This window comes from Teleopsis dalmanni, chromosome 2 (assembly GCF_002237135.1).
Source record: "Teleopsis dalmanni isolate 2A chromosome 2, ASM223713v2, whole genome shotgun sequence".
Classification (NCBI taxonomy): Eukaryota; Metazoa; Arthropoda; class Insecta; order Diptera; family Diopsidae; genus Teleopsis; species Teleopsis dalmanni.
This window is the reverse complement of record NC_051847.1, coordinates 56991779-57005112: the sequence shown is the minus strand read 5'-3', so window position 1 is coordinate 57005112 and position 13334 is coordinate 56991779. Positions and strand designations below refer to the sequence as shown.

At 30.2% G+C, this 13334-nt stretch overlaps 2 protein-coding genes across 3 annotated transcripts in view; both read right to left on the bottom strand.

Moving 5' to 3' along the window:
• LOC119682855 (neogenin-like) overlaps nt 1–13334 on the bottom strand; it is a 350203-nt gene that overhangs the window by 309395 nt on the left and 27474 nt on the right. The window lies entirely within an intron of this gene.
• LOC119682859 (ribokinase-like) lies at nt 2526–3942 on the bottom strand. The gene is made up of 6 exons (XM_038096389.1): nt 3831–3942; nt 3609–3741; nt 3453–3542; nt 3257–3382; nt 2991–3187; nt 2526–2934 (listed from the first exon to the last, which is right to left on the bottom strand). The coding sequence occupies exons 1-6, from the start codon at nt 3881–3883 to the stop codon at nt 2547–2549; spliced, it is 987 nt and encodes a 328-aa protein (XP_037952317.1). The 5' UTR covers nt 3884–3942; the 3' UTR covers nt 2526–2546.

The window sequence follows — 13334 nt, the reverse complement described above, 5'->3', positions numbered from 1 at the left end:
ACCAAATAAATTGAGATACATTCTACATACATAAGCAAATATATGTATATTTGTATATATGTATATTTTTAGTGCGAATATTCACAATTCAGTTGACAAATATTTGCAGCAAATAGTTTTCGCAGAATTTGTCTCAGATATTTTATTTATTATACGCGTATATTTGATTAGTTATTTTACGATTTATTGACTTCACTTAGAATATGGAATTTACTAAAATATATTTGTAATTCACAGCAATTCTTTAATATTCACTTCTCTTAGCTGTTCATTATAAAACATTAATTTATTTAATTTCATTTTGTGTGTGGGTTCCATTTAATTTCACAGAAATCTGATTAAGTTTCTTATTGTACTAGAATAATATTTTGATAACAAATATAATAATTTCGATAACATCACGTCATATTTGTACAATAACAAAGTGTGATTATCATAATTAGTTTGATGATTATAAATACACGTAAAGTAGTATATAATAGAATTTTTTTAATAACTAGAATGATGAACATTTGATTTGGAATATAGTATAATATAAAGAGGTTTCGAATAATAGTAAACTACAACAACAAAAATTATATTTATATTATTTTAATTAATTGAGTTTTTGGGTTACCATACAGCTGTTTAGAGTATTGTATTCTTGTATTTAATTATTCGTTAATAGTTTTTTTGTGACTGCAAGTACCAGGGATTGAACTCATGCCCTACCAAATTTGAATCTCAGAGTCAGCATTCATTAGCCAACTGACCCAAAGCCATACTTGACTTGTATGTTCGCACTTTTTTTTGGAGTTTTGTTAATTTGCTTAGAAAGTTTATTAATATAGTTCTGGAATCCCAGTGAATCTCAAGCACTCCGACCAAAGTAGATTTTATGGTAGAAACTGATCCTAACTGAGCAGAAGACATTGAGCCTTTCAAATAAATGGTAGAATGTCCATTGTTGAGGTGTTTTTAAAATTAGATATGAAGTATAGAACTGCCGACCCAGTATTTTCAACCTGAGTATATTTCAACAATCAAAATAAATATAATTGTCTTGTCGGCTTACAGATAAAGACAACATTCTATCATCTCTGACAGATATATATCACTGAAATGGCAATGTCCCGCTAGATAGTCTATTACTACAGACAGAGACAACATTCTGTCACCTTTGACACAAATATACATCACTGAAATGGCAACGCTGGCTAAGTTGACCCGTCAGATATTTTGTCATCACAGACATTTTGTCAACTCTGATAGATACATATCACTGAAAAAGCTATGTTAGCTAAGATGTCCCGCCAGATAGTCTGGCATTACAGACAGAAACAACATTCTGTCATCTCTGACAGATATATATCACTAAAATGGCAACGTTGTTGTCTCACCAGATAACATGCCATCAATTTCAGTGAGTATCTTTGTGTCAGGCAGTTTGGCATTAATCCTGCCTTTAATATCAGGAATTCTGCCATTAGTCCTAGTGAGTATCCTAACCTTAAGTAGTCTGGTAGCAATCTTAGCTCTGTTCTAATATTTGTATTTTTATATTGCTTTATTGTCTTTAAATTTGTTCAATCATGTCGTAACATTTGAGCATTTTGATTATATTCAAATAACTTACAAAAAATAGGTTTTTAATCATTTAAAAATTATATATATAGAGTAGAATCAAAATCCTTACCTATTTATTCACACAATAGTAAACTTCTTCTCCAAAATTATTTTGCCAATTTTGAATGATTCCTTCTATTGTGTTGATTACTTTTTTATGCCTTTAGTAACTATACGATATTTTCAACAGGCTGGATTTTGAATAGAAATCGTTCTTTCATTTTAGATCAGAATATTTTTTTTATTCATCTTGAGCAGTGTATCTTTAAATGTTTTAAAAACACCCATGCTATATTGGATGTTGTAAATACCATTCCAGTGCACTTTTAAAGATTTTGTTCTGAGGTCTTCTTAATGTACTATATGCCCAACCCAACCTTCTTTTTTTGTGTGTATTTGTAATTCCTCTGTAAACTATACGATTCACATCTTCATTCACACTTCATTGATGCAAGTTCTAAATATTCTGAAGTCTGGAGTGATAGGTACTTAAATTAAAGTCATATCGTTATTGTTTTTATCATCCTCTAAATCTTCAAAATAGAAATATCCAAATTTTAATTTTCATAATAAGTTTAAATTGTGATAAGTGTTTGATTTAGATAAAATACCTATATACCGATTTTTTTCATACGCTTTACTGTAAAAAATATTTGGTGATTACTATAAGTAACAAGATCTTATGATCGGTACAGACCTTCTAAGAAAGTCTTTTGCTGTAACGACCGCCAAAATTAATTTCATTTCTACATAAAATTTAACTACTAAGTGATTGATCACTATATTATTGGCGATATTTATTTGTATTCTTAAGATATATATCTCGGTATCTTCTTCGTTTTATTTAAAAGAATATTTTTTAATTTTATAGTATAAATTCTAAATAAAAAACAAATTTATTGTAATTATATGTAACCCAATATATATTATACTTCTATGTCTTAATCATTTCTTGTTAAATTTTCCCATTGGTAACATTGCGTATAAAGATTTATATTTAGATCCAATTTTTTGTTTATAACTGGCATATCCGGGTCTGAGAGTTTTTCAAGCTCAGCAAGTTCAATTAAACGTCCAGCGAGTTCAGTAGCTCCGCCAACTTTTTGATGAAATTCAGCCTTTGGATAATTTGTCATCAAGTAGGCCAATGCACCAATAAAAGCATCAGTAAATGTATGCAATTCCATATTCAAAACTCCTACTATTGGAACATGTATACAACGCGCTGGTAGACCGTTTAAGGCATACACGCATCCAATTGGTCCTAATAATATTATAGCAGCTTTTGCGCCCTTTCCAATTATTTTATCTAAAGCCCCAATACAGTCTCTATACAAAATATGCAAAGAATATTTGACCAAAATACATAATATATCTAACCTTACCTAGGGGTAACAATATTCTCAATTTCAACCAATTGTGTAGCTTCCGTTCCATTTAAGCAAATGATACTTGCCGATTTTAGCAGTTCTGTGGTATCAACCATAACATGCGGGGATGCATTTAGTATTGATATACCTTTGAACTTGCGCAATGCATAAAGCGTTAAATCCGTTGGTACTTCCTGTTGGCATATTAATACCTATTTCAAAGTTTTCAATAAATTGAAGTTTAATGCTAATCTTTTTTTAAATTATTTTTGGAATCTTACTTTGGCCTCACACAACAAAGTTTTTGCATTCTCTAAATCATTTTTACACAACAAATTTATAGCGCCATCAAAAAAAGTTTCGGTAACGCCGTTTTCAGTTATTGTTTTCTGATAAACTGCGGTGCTCTGAAAGAAACCCAAAGTATATTAGCCCAATATATATTATTGTAACTAAATTGCATTTATCGAAACTCACCGCATTGTCACACATTGTCACAAACTCGGTTTTAATATTGTTTGTTTGTAGACATTCCAAATATTCATTACCATAATCGTCAGTTCCTAACTGCAGGATTGCATATATTTACTCATTGATTTAGTTGAGATAATTAATTTTTACTTTATTATTTACCCTAGTTATGAGTGCGACTTTAGCTCCAAGTTTAGCCGCAGCAAGACTTTGACTAGCAGCTCTTCCACCAATATCCATTGTACATGAAGTTGCGGGCAAATATTGACCTGTGGTTGGCCATTTTTTGGCTTGCCTTTATAATGGAAATTGTTTTCATTTTAAAATATATATTATTATTATAAATAACATTATTTATAATATATAATGAACTTATGTATTTACCAGACTATGCTAAATGCAGTAGCACCAAATACCAGAATGTCTACGTCTGTCATAATTAATTTTTGTTCTATAATTTGTAGAAATTGTCTAAATAAAATAAAATAAAAATTTAAAAAATAAATTTGAAATTATTTTCCAAGGAATCGAAACTAAAAATATAGTTTAAACTTTGCCAGATCTATAATAAAGAGTATTAGATATTATTTTTTTTTCAATTTTTAATCTTATTCAATAAAGAAAAATTTCCTTAAATGATAATTACAATATATATTCGTCATCCACATCAACATTACTGCTTTCCATTTTTCCATTTGCTTGTCAGTCGGTTGAATCCACAGGTGAAGAAATTGGTGTTCTAAAACGAAATTTAGTTGTGCGACTGCGATCAGGTCGTCCATGCCGTCGTTAACTTTGTTTACGATACAAATTAATAGATGCTTTTGTAGAAGAATATGACGGAAGAGGAAACAGTTTCTAGCTTTTCCCCTTTAAGCACTAGACAAAATGATGCTGTACCTATACCAAATTTCTTTAACCGTATTAAAACCTGACAATAGAGGTTATGATTAATTGCTATGTAGCTCCTTAATTTTACCGCCGCAGTTTTACTATAAAACTTTATATCACGTTTTATATATTCACTGTCGTTTTGACCAAATCCATGTTCATAAAACCTCTCATGTGATCAATTTTTAATTGCCTGTTATCATATGCTTTAACAAAAGCTTGATTTCTTTCCATTTGAACGATTTGTAAATTTCCGCAAAAAAAGTAAGAGATAAAGAGAGAAAAAGTGAGAGAGAGAGAGAGAGAGAGAAAAAAAGAGAAACAGAGAGAAAGCGAAAGATTGTAAGAAAGAGAAAGAGTGAGAGAGAGAAAGAGTAGTCCGTACATAGGAGTAGTCTGTTGCACGCAAGATAATATGTCGCACGCATGATAATAGCCATAAATAGCGGACGTTGAAAGCTTATATGTAAAATCGTAAAAGTTAAAACTGCTTCAGTGGTATCTGTAACGGTTAAACTGATAGAACTTAAACTGAAATCTTAATATTAAAGTCATAAATAGTTGCATTTTGTAATGTTATTCTACGCAAAGCATTAGTTTCTTTCAAATATTAGTTTATTATTCATATATAGCATTCTGATGGAGATATTAAATGAAAAGATAATGCTTTTTGCCTAACCCAATAATAAATAAATCGTACCAGAAACTACCGTTCCCGTATGGTTGAGCTCATACATAAAACCAAATTGAAACTGCTTTTTTGAGCAGTGTTCGGTCATGCTTATTTCAAGTATTCAAGAAAGTCGTATATGAAAAATATGACAACGCAAGCACAGCAAACTACAAAGAAATGAAGTAGAAACATCCCTCAGATGCAGTGGTTTTGCATTCCATTCCTTTCGTCTTTGTACTTTTATTTCCGTTACGTCACATTCTTGTTATCTGAACTCGACATGCTGGCATTCTGAACTTGTGGCTATGGCATTTATTTATAAATTAATTCAACAGTGGTGGAATATGAAATACGAGTTCACAACCCCAAAAATTCTTAGACATTCCTAGATAAGAATATAAATTTCCACCAAATAAAATATAGGTTAAATAGAGTGAAACAGAGTGCAATACTACGTATCAGGAAGATTTAAATGTGTTTAAAATGATTCAATTAATTTGACTTATGAATCATTTTTTAAAAATTATTTTTTTTTTTAAATATTTATATATATTTTTATTTCTTGTATTTAAGGACATTCTTGCTCTGTAATTAAAAAATTGTATCGTTTGAGAACGAACGACACTTTCACTGGTTTCCAACTGTGTGCAACCCACGATCCAAGCAATTTTAATAAGCAAACAACCTGTGTAGTTCACAGAGTTACTCCGTCACGTGTATAATTATGAAAAAAAAGTTCTGCGTATCCCGGAAATTTCAAAAGAAAATAAAGCTTTCACAATAATAATCAGGACTATACAAATTATAATTACCACCCTCTACATGGCTAACGACAAGAGGCTTAGTGCACAAAATTCCAAGAAGAAGAAAGTACTCTTAATGTAAGTTAGTAGTGGCAAAACCGTGAAATGGATTATATTTATATATGTACATATATATATTTGTATCTATCTATATTCAGAAATATATATAAACAACTACGGATAGCGAAAAAAAGGGTGTAACTCATTTGTTGTACACTTCCCTCTTCCATTTCTTTGCACACAGTGCAGCCTTCTTAAAAGTTTTGGTCTATACCGTTGATATACAATTTTCGGTTTGTAGTTTTTCGTTATAGTGAGTGTAGGAATGTCCTTTTATTTGGTAAAGTGGGAAGTCATGCATAGATAGAAATTGTCACAATTGTTCCACTAGTTTTTTAAAGAGTATTTCATTTATGTTTTAATTTTTTTTTTTTCATGGAAATTTAAGTTAAGGTAAGTTCTGTGACATGTTGTCCACGCTGTCCATTAATAGGTGCGTCAATGGGTATGCTCAGGAATTTAAGTGTTGGTATTTAGAGTCTATTTCATTACAGGTTGTGGCGTTTACCAAATTAACGTTTTGTGAAATTAAAATTAGGTTAGCATGCTAAAATGGTGTGGCTAAAAACAATTGTTTATCTAATTTTGCAAAGCATACATATATTCCAAAAGGAGTGTATTTGAAACATTATATTTGTTTAATAGCAAAATTTTCATATTTATTAAAGGTTAGAAAAACATATTTATTACTGGATAATATTTTGACATAATATACACGTAAACCAAATCACTGTTAAATGCTAGATTCGCCCATGCAAAGTAATTTTAAGAAATAAATTTATAAAACTAAGTTTTGCTGCATTTTACATACTACTACTACTACTACTATACTGATTTTCTGAAATTCTTCTGGAGCATAGAAACTCCACTATTGATTTAAGTCGTATTCTATTACGAGCTGTTCTTATAACATCATTTCAAGTAATTCCAGCATCTTTTAATTGTTTTCAAATTATTCTCCGTCATATTCCTGCTGGTGCACCGGGTCGCCGATCTCCTTGTGGGTTCCATCGCAGTGTTTGGATTGGTATATTATTTGCGGTTTGTGGAAGTGTGTGCCCAAACCAGGACTATTTACGTTTTGTTATCTCCGTTATAACTTAGGCTGGTTTATTTTCCTCATAATTCGGTGTTCAATATTCTATCCGGCCAGCGGATTTTGAAAATTCGACGGAGACACTAATTTAATCTTATTAAGTATTTAAAAAATTTCAGACTGAATGTGAATGATTTAAAAAGATATATTTAAAACAAAGGTTTTCAATTTTTACGGTAAGAAGAAAGGGATTTAAACAAGATTACATTATAAAACCTTAAAGTTGTATATAAATGTAATGAAATGATGTAGTATTTGGATTTTTTCACATTAAAACTATATATAGCTTATTATTAGTATTTTTATTTTAGTTATAAAGTGTTTTAATTATATGAGCAAAAAAGGACAATATTGTTTCTTATATTTAGGCCAGTTTAAGTATGTTTTTTTGCATATTTGCATGTTAGTTTTATGTACAGTGTAACTAGATGAGCTTATATTTTTTTAACTTATGTAAATAAAAGCAACAAATTTCAATTCGAAAACCTATTAAACTTATTGATACTTTAAAGAAAACAAATTTTACGCATTACATTTTCCTTGCCTAAGAGCTTAATTTTAAAGACTGAAATCACTTGAGACTCTTTAAATAATTATTTATTTTTTACCATTTAATTAAACATAAGTTTTTAACTAGGTAAAGAAAAGTTTAACCTTAAAAAGTTTCATTTAGCAACGTAAGATACTTTAACCCAAGAAAAACAGTTTCTCTGTAAAAATCCATCATAAAAAATCCACGAAAGAAATTTGTATAAAAAAGATATAGTATTTTGTTGACGGAACGTGAAAGATTTGCATTTTGTGTAACCTTATTACGATGAGAAAAGCCTTTGAGCCAATATTAATTTAAACACACCTTTTACAATTTTTATTGCTTTAAATTCATCATAAACCTAATGACTTTAGTCACTCATCACCGTTCCATGTCACAGAACTTTGGCAACATATCAGCGGGGCGCATTTTCCTCACTCATTCACTCATTTAAAGTCGACATCTCAAATGCCAGCGAATGAAAATGCCCAGTGAAGCGAAAGAATGTTTCAATCAACTTCTAACAAAAGCGAATAAGCAACAGTGAACATTAAAGTAACAGCAACAACAACAACAACAATAACTGTAGATATCGTACTCTGTATTTTTATATGCAGAGTACGACATACATATATATATGTCATAATAAAATATATCTAAACAATAACGTTTTAGTAACATTTTTCATTTAAACTTTGCTTCCTGGCAGTGAAATTATGAGCATTCTTCACCTTTGAATTCCTCCAAAATGAACTACATCAAATGTACAAAATTAATATGGGGCTGCCATAGGCGAGAACGACTTTCACACGCCCTATGATTGCAAGACTATTCAAACAGCAACGAAAGATGTTCTGTCATTTTTTGTGAGCTTGATGTTGATGTTCGTTCTCTAGAAATTTTGATAGTGATACTACACCTGAAATATAGGTCAAACATTGGTTCACTGCAAAATAGACTCATAGTAATTAGAACTTTTTTACAGTATTTATAAATTCAAATTTTCATAATTTAACTTCTATTTGTGTTCAAATTTAGAACTTTTAACTGTAAGAAGTATGTTAATGAAGATGTTATCGCAATGATAGTTGATATTTGATTCAAGGTCTGTACTTAAACTCTTTCGGATATCTAGAGGTGTTAAAAATATACGAACTTACTACATCCACAAATTTAATCAGGATAAATAAATAAGATATAAAGAATTTTATATACTACAAAATGATTAAAAGTCAGTTCAAGCAACCTTATATGCAGAAACTTCTTAGATATCCACATCCAGATTTTGACAATGATATTGAAAGGCAGATAATTTTGAGTGAAAATAGTTTGAACATCTGTAAAATTGCAACCCAAGCATATGCACTTTAAAGAAAGATCTTTTTGATTTATTCTATCGCTACCACGGCAGGATAGCAAACCTATGTTATGCATACTGACCAGTTATAGTCTATTAGTCCCACATTCATACTAGATATGAATTAACAAAAACAATGAATACAGAACATTGCAAATCAAGGAGACTGTAACACCTATGTTTATGTTTTGCTGTCTCCCGAAAACAATTAAATTGTTTAGAAAATTTTTAATTTGAGAAATTGGAATATATCATAGAAAAAGACTTCACATATCCGAAAAATGTTAAACTTCTACATTAAGACTGAAAAGTTTTCGGAAATTCTCATTTAAAATTCGCGCGCTGTATATTTTTCGATATTTTAAGTTTATGTAGTTTGGCAGCACTGTCCTTAATTACTATGCCAAAAATGAGCTCGATCTGTCAGACAGTTCGTTTACGGCAGCTGTTGAAACCAGTTCACCTCAGTAGTGCGTTGCGAAATGTCTTCGACGGTCGTACGACCGTCCTGGAAGGCTTTGTACCACTCATAAACTTGAGTTTTCGATAAAACTGATTCCCCATAAGCCTTTTGTAGCATTCGCAACGATTCTGCACACGAAATTTCGTTCGAAACACAAAATTTGATGCAAACTCTTTGTTCAATATTTTTTTCCATTGTTTTTTTCGCAACGCCCTACTGAGGTGAACTGGTTTCAACAGCTGCCGTAAACGAACTGTCTGACAGATCGCGCTCATTTTTGGCATAGTAATTGTCCTTAATTTCTGCCAAACTACATAAACTTAAAATATCGAAAAATATACAGCGCGCGAATTTTAAATGAGAATTTCCGAAAACTTTTCGGTCTTAATGTACTTCTTAAGAAAGTAAACTCTCTAAAATTAAAGTTGTTTCCCTACAATTATTAAGACAATTATTTCGTGATCATAAGACAAAGCTTACATTTTGCTTATTAGGATATTATTCATCTGATATTTTTGTAATGATGTCATTAACATAGAGGCTTTCTGATTGATATTATAATCCGATATAGATATAGTACATTATTATTATTTAAGTAATAGTCTATTAAAGCACCCCGACCTAAAAGATCTATTGTGCGCCTAAAGGCCCAACTAGGACAATTTTAGACTACTTATAAATCTTGTAATTGCTGTGGGCTTAATTTTACCTATTTGACTTGGGATTAATATCCCGCTATCAAGGTAATCGAGTCTTCGTTTTGCCACCGCTGGGCAGTTGCATAGAGCATGTTCTGATGTTTTCTTCTCCTCATGACAGAGACGACAGCAGTCACTTTCTACCACACCTATAATCTTCATGTGGTAATTAAGTCTACAGTGTCCTGCAGATATAGTACATAGTCTGAGTATTAATATTCATTTGATTGAACGGTTCTGGATCAATTTTATTACACAGTGTTTGCAGATGTCAACGTTCTTCAATACTGTCTTTAACGAGTGATAGTAAATAAAAGCGTATTTAGTTAAAAAAATTAGCAATTAATTTATTTCATCTATTAATCTAATTTCTTTACATTTATAAACCTGTCAGCATTTTTGTTGTTGACTAGAATGAACGATATGGATTGCTTTGGACTTTAAGCATTGGCAAAAAATGTATTTTTCTTTTTTCTCATTCGTAATGTAGTATGATTCGTTAATATCTGGTAGAAAGACTAGAACCCTATAAAGGCATTTGAAGCATCCTCCTGTACAAGTCTGTCAGCTATTGCGTTACCGTCGAATTTCTCATGTGTCGATTTCCAAGAGATGTTATACTTTATTTATACTACTTCCCTACAGTTTTTTCGAATAAGCTTTGCCTATCTAGTTCCTAGTATACGTAAAAGTATAACGACTGATAATTCCAAGTGTAAGGCTTCTAAACTGATTATGCTTGATTAAACAAATTTAATAAAATTATAAAAAAGTTACACTGCAGTCATCTGAAAATTTTTCTTAAAAACTTCTAAAAATTACACTTTAAAAAAATTTTTTTTTGTTATTGTTCATTTTGTTGTTATTTTTGTTATTGTATTCATATTGTTTATGTGACAAAAAAAAAATTGCACGAAAATATTATTTGCATTTATTTTTATGGCGTAAAAGTGCGGAAATTGCTTTTGTACTTTGTGAACGCACCAACTTCTTCTCCTCGAGTCGGCTTCAATGAATTTGTGGAGAATTCATTTACCATGAAATATATTTTAAGGTGTGTTTAGCGTTGCCAGTTATTTGAATTTTTCAACTTTTGCCATTTCGTGTTTGTTTGTTGCCATTTTTTGCTATTATTGTTCACTTTTTTATTTTATTTCTTGCATTTGTGTCGGCAGCTAAGTGAAATTCATTGACATTGTTCAAGGATAATATCAGTCATTCGACGTAACATCGCTGTCGTTTTGTAGGCTTGTTAACACTTAAGTCACTTGTGAATTTTTATAGATGCAGTAAAAATAATGAGTTCACTTTCTTCATATTAAAAACCCATTTTGTTTCTTGTAAAAATGATATTTTAGTATTGTTAAATTCATTCCTTATATTCTATTCATGGATAAATGTAAATTAGTTCGAACAACTTTATTCATGTTTATATCTCTATAAGTATTAAAGTGTACCAAAGAAATAAAAAAAATAATTATAATATATGTTCTACGTGTAACTTTTAAGATTTTAAAACATTTACACAGTACATGGTTTTATTGTATATTCATAATACAATATAATTTGACAGCCGATATAATCGGGTTTACTTATGAAAAATTCGATTTATTATGTTGAAGCTATTTGACCCAGTGCAATTGAGCCCTCTTATTCTTTCTTAACTCGAGGTATTTTTAAAACCCCTCTTTACGCCTTGACTGGATTATTGTTTATAACTTCATCAGACTAAGCAATAATTGAACTCAAATCTGCATACCTCCCCGAGGAGCCTGTAACCATTCTGAGATTTGATGACGCGGTGTTTATGTATTTTTTTAAGGGATTTATTCCACACAGTAGTTTTTAGATGGTGCTCTTTCGAATATGGAAACCAAATCAACATTTTTGTGTATATTAAACTTTTTTTCCATTAAAATGGAAAAAATTATTCGTTGTTTATGGAGATGATCTATTGACATAACGGCACTATCAGAACTGGTTTGGAAAACTTTTATTCGACAATTTTGATGTTGAAGATGCAACACTTTCTGAAAGATCACTTAAAGCTGCTAAAGGCATTAATTAATGCAAACCAACGGACAATAACTCGTGAAATCACTGAGAGTTTAAATTGATCGAGTTCAACCATTCACGATCATTTAAAACGTCTAGGCTTAATCTTAAAATTCGACATTTAGGTTCCTTATGTTGTTACAGAAATAAATCTGAGTCGACTCGTTAATGTTTATTATTCGATTCTTAAAGATCAAATCAATAATTTATTTTTGAAACTCATCATCAATGGGAACGAGAAATGTATTGTTTACAATAATGTTAAACGCAAGGGATAATGGTGTAAAAATGATAAACCATGATAAAAATGATAAAGCACTACGAAAGCCAATATTTATTGAAAAACAATGTGATGCTGTCTGTTTCAAAGAAATTTTTTTTTTGTTATCAATTCTAAAGTGAGCTCTCATCAGCTGGATAAATTAAATAATTCACTAAATCGGAAAAGGTCAGAATTAATTAGTAGATAAGGTTTAGTGTTCCACCAAGATAATGCGAGACTCCATACAAGTTTGCTAACTAGCCAAAAACTTTTACAAATACATTATTTTAGCATACAATTAAAAATGGAGACTAATAGGTATACTTTAAACTAATTTTTGTGTTTATTCCAGTGTTCACCTATAACTTTTTGAAGAGCAATTCTATTCTCTCTACTTTCGATTATCCTATTCATTCTTCTATTTGTGTTCCATATTTACTGGCTTCTTTAAATGTCTGTTCAAATCTTTTAGCATTCACCTTCGTTACTTAACGATTTGCCTGTTATGCATCTAAATTGATCTATAGGGTTCATTTCTGTTTTTGGGTGCTCTATTTCTGTGAGTTGTTTATGTTGCATATGAATATAACCTCGTCATTATTTATTATGAAGTTATCTTTTCCAAATCATCTCACGGCAATTATACGAGTTTAACTATGAAGTTAATTCAAATTAAGATTTTATATAGTTGATTAATGTATTTATAATATTTTTTTATATTACGTCAACTTTTTGTATTGTATATATTATAAATATTGGAATAAACTTTTTAAAGAACGATATAAACTTCTTGAAGTAACCATATTACAATATGAATCCTTTAGTAAAATATTATTGCATTGACTTTATTATTTTAATGCAAATGCAACCGCATACCACAAAAACATAAAGTAAAAAAAAAATATTGAAATGACTTAACCGAAATAAAATTTGCATATAAAGTATAAGCAAAAAAATTAAAATATCCGAGTATTGTATTACTTGTAAAAATATGTGGA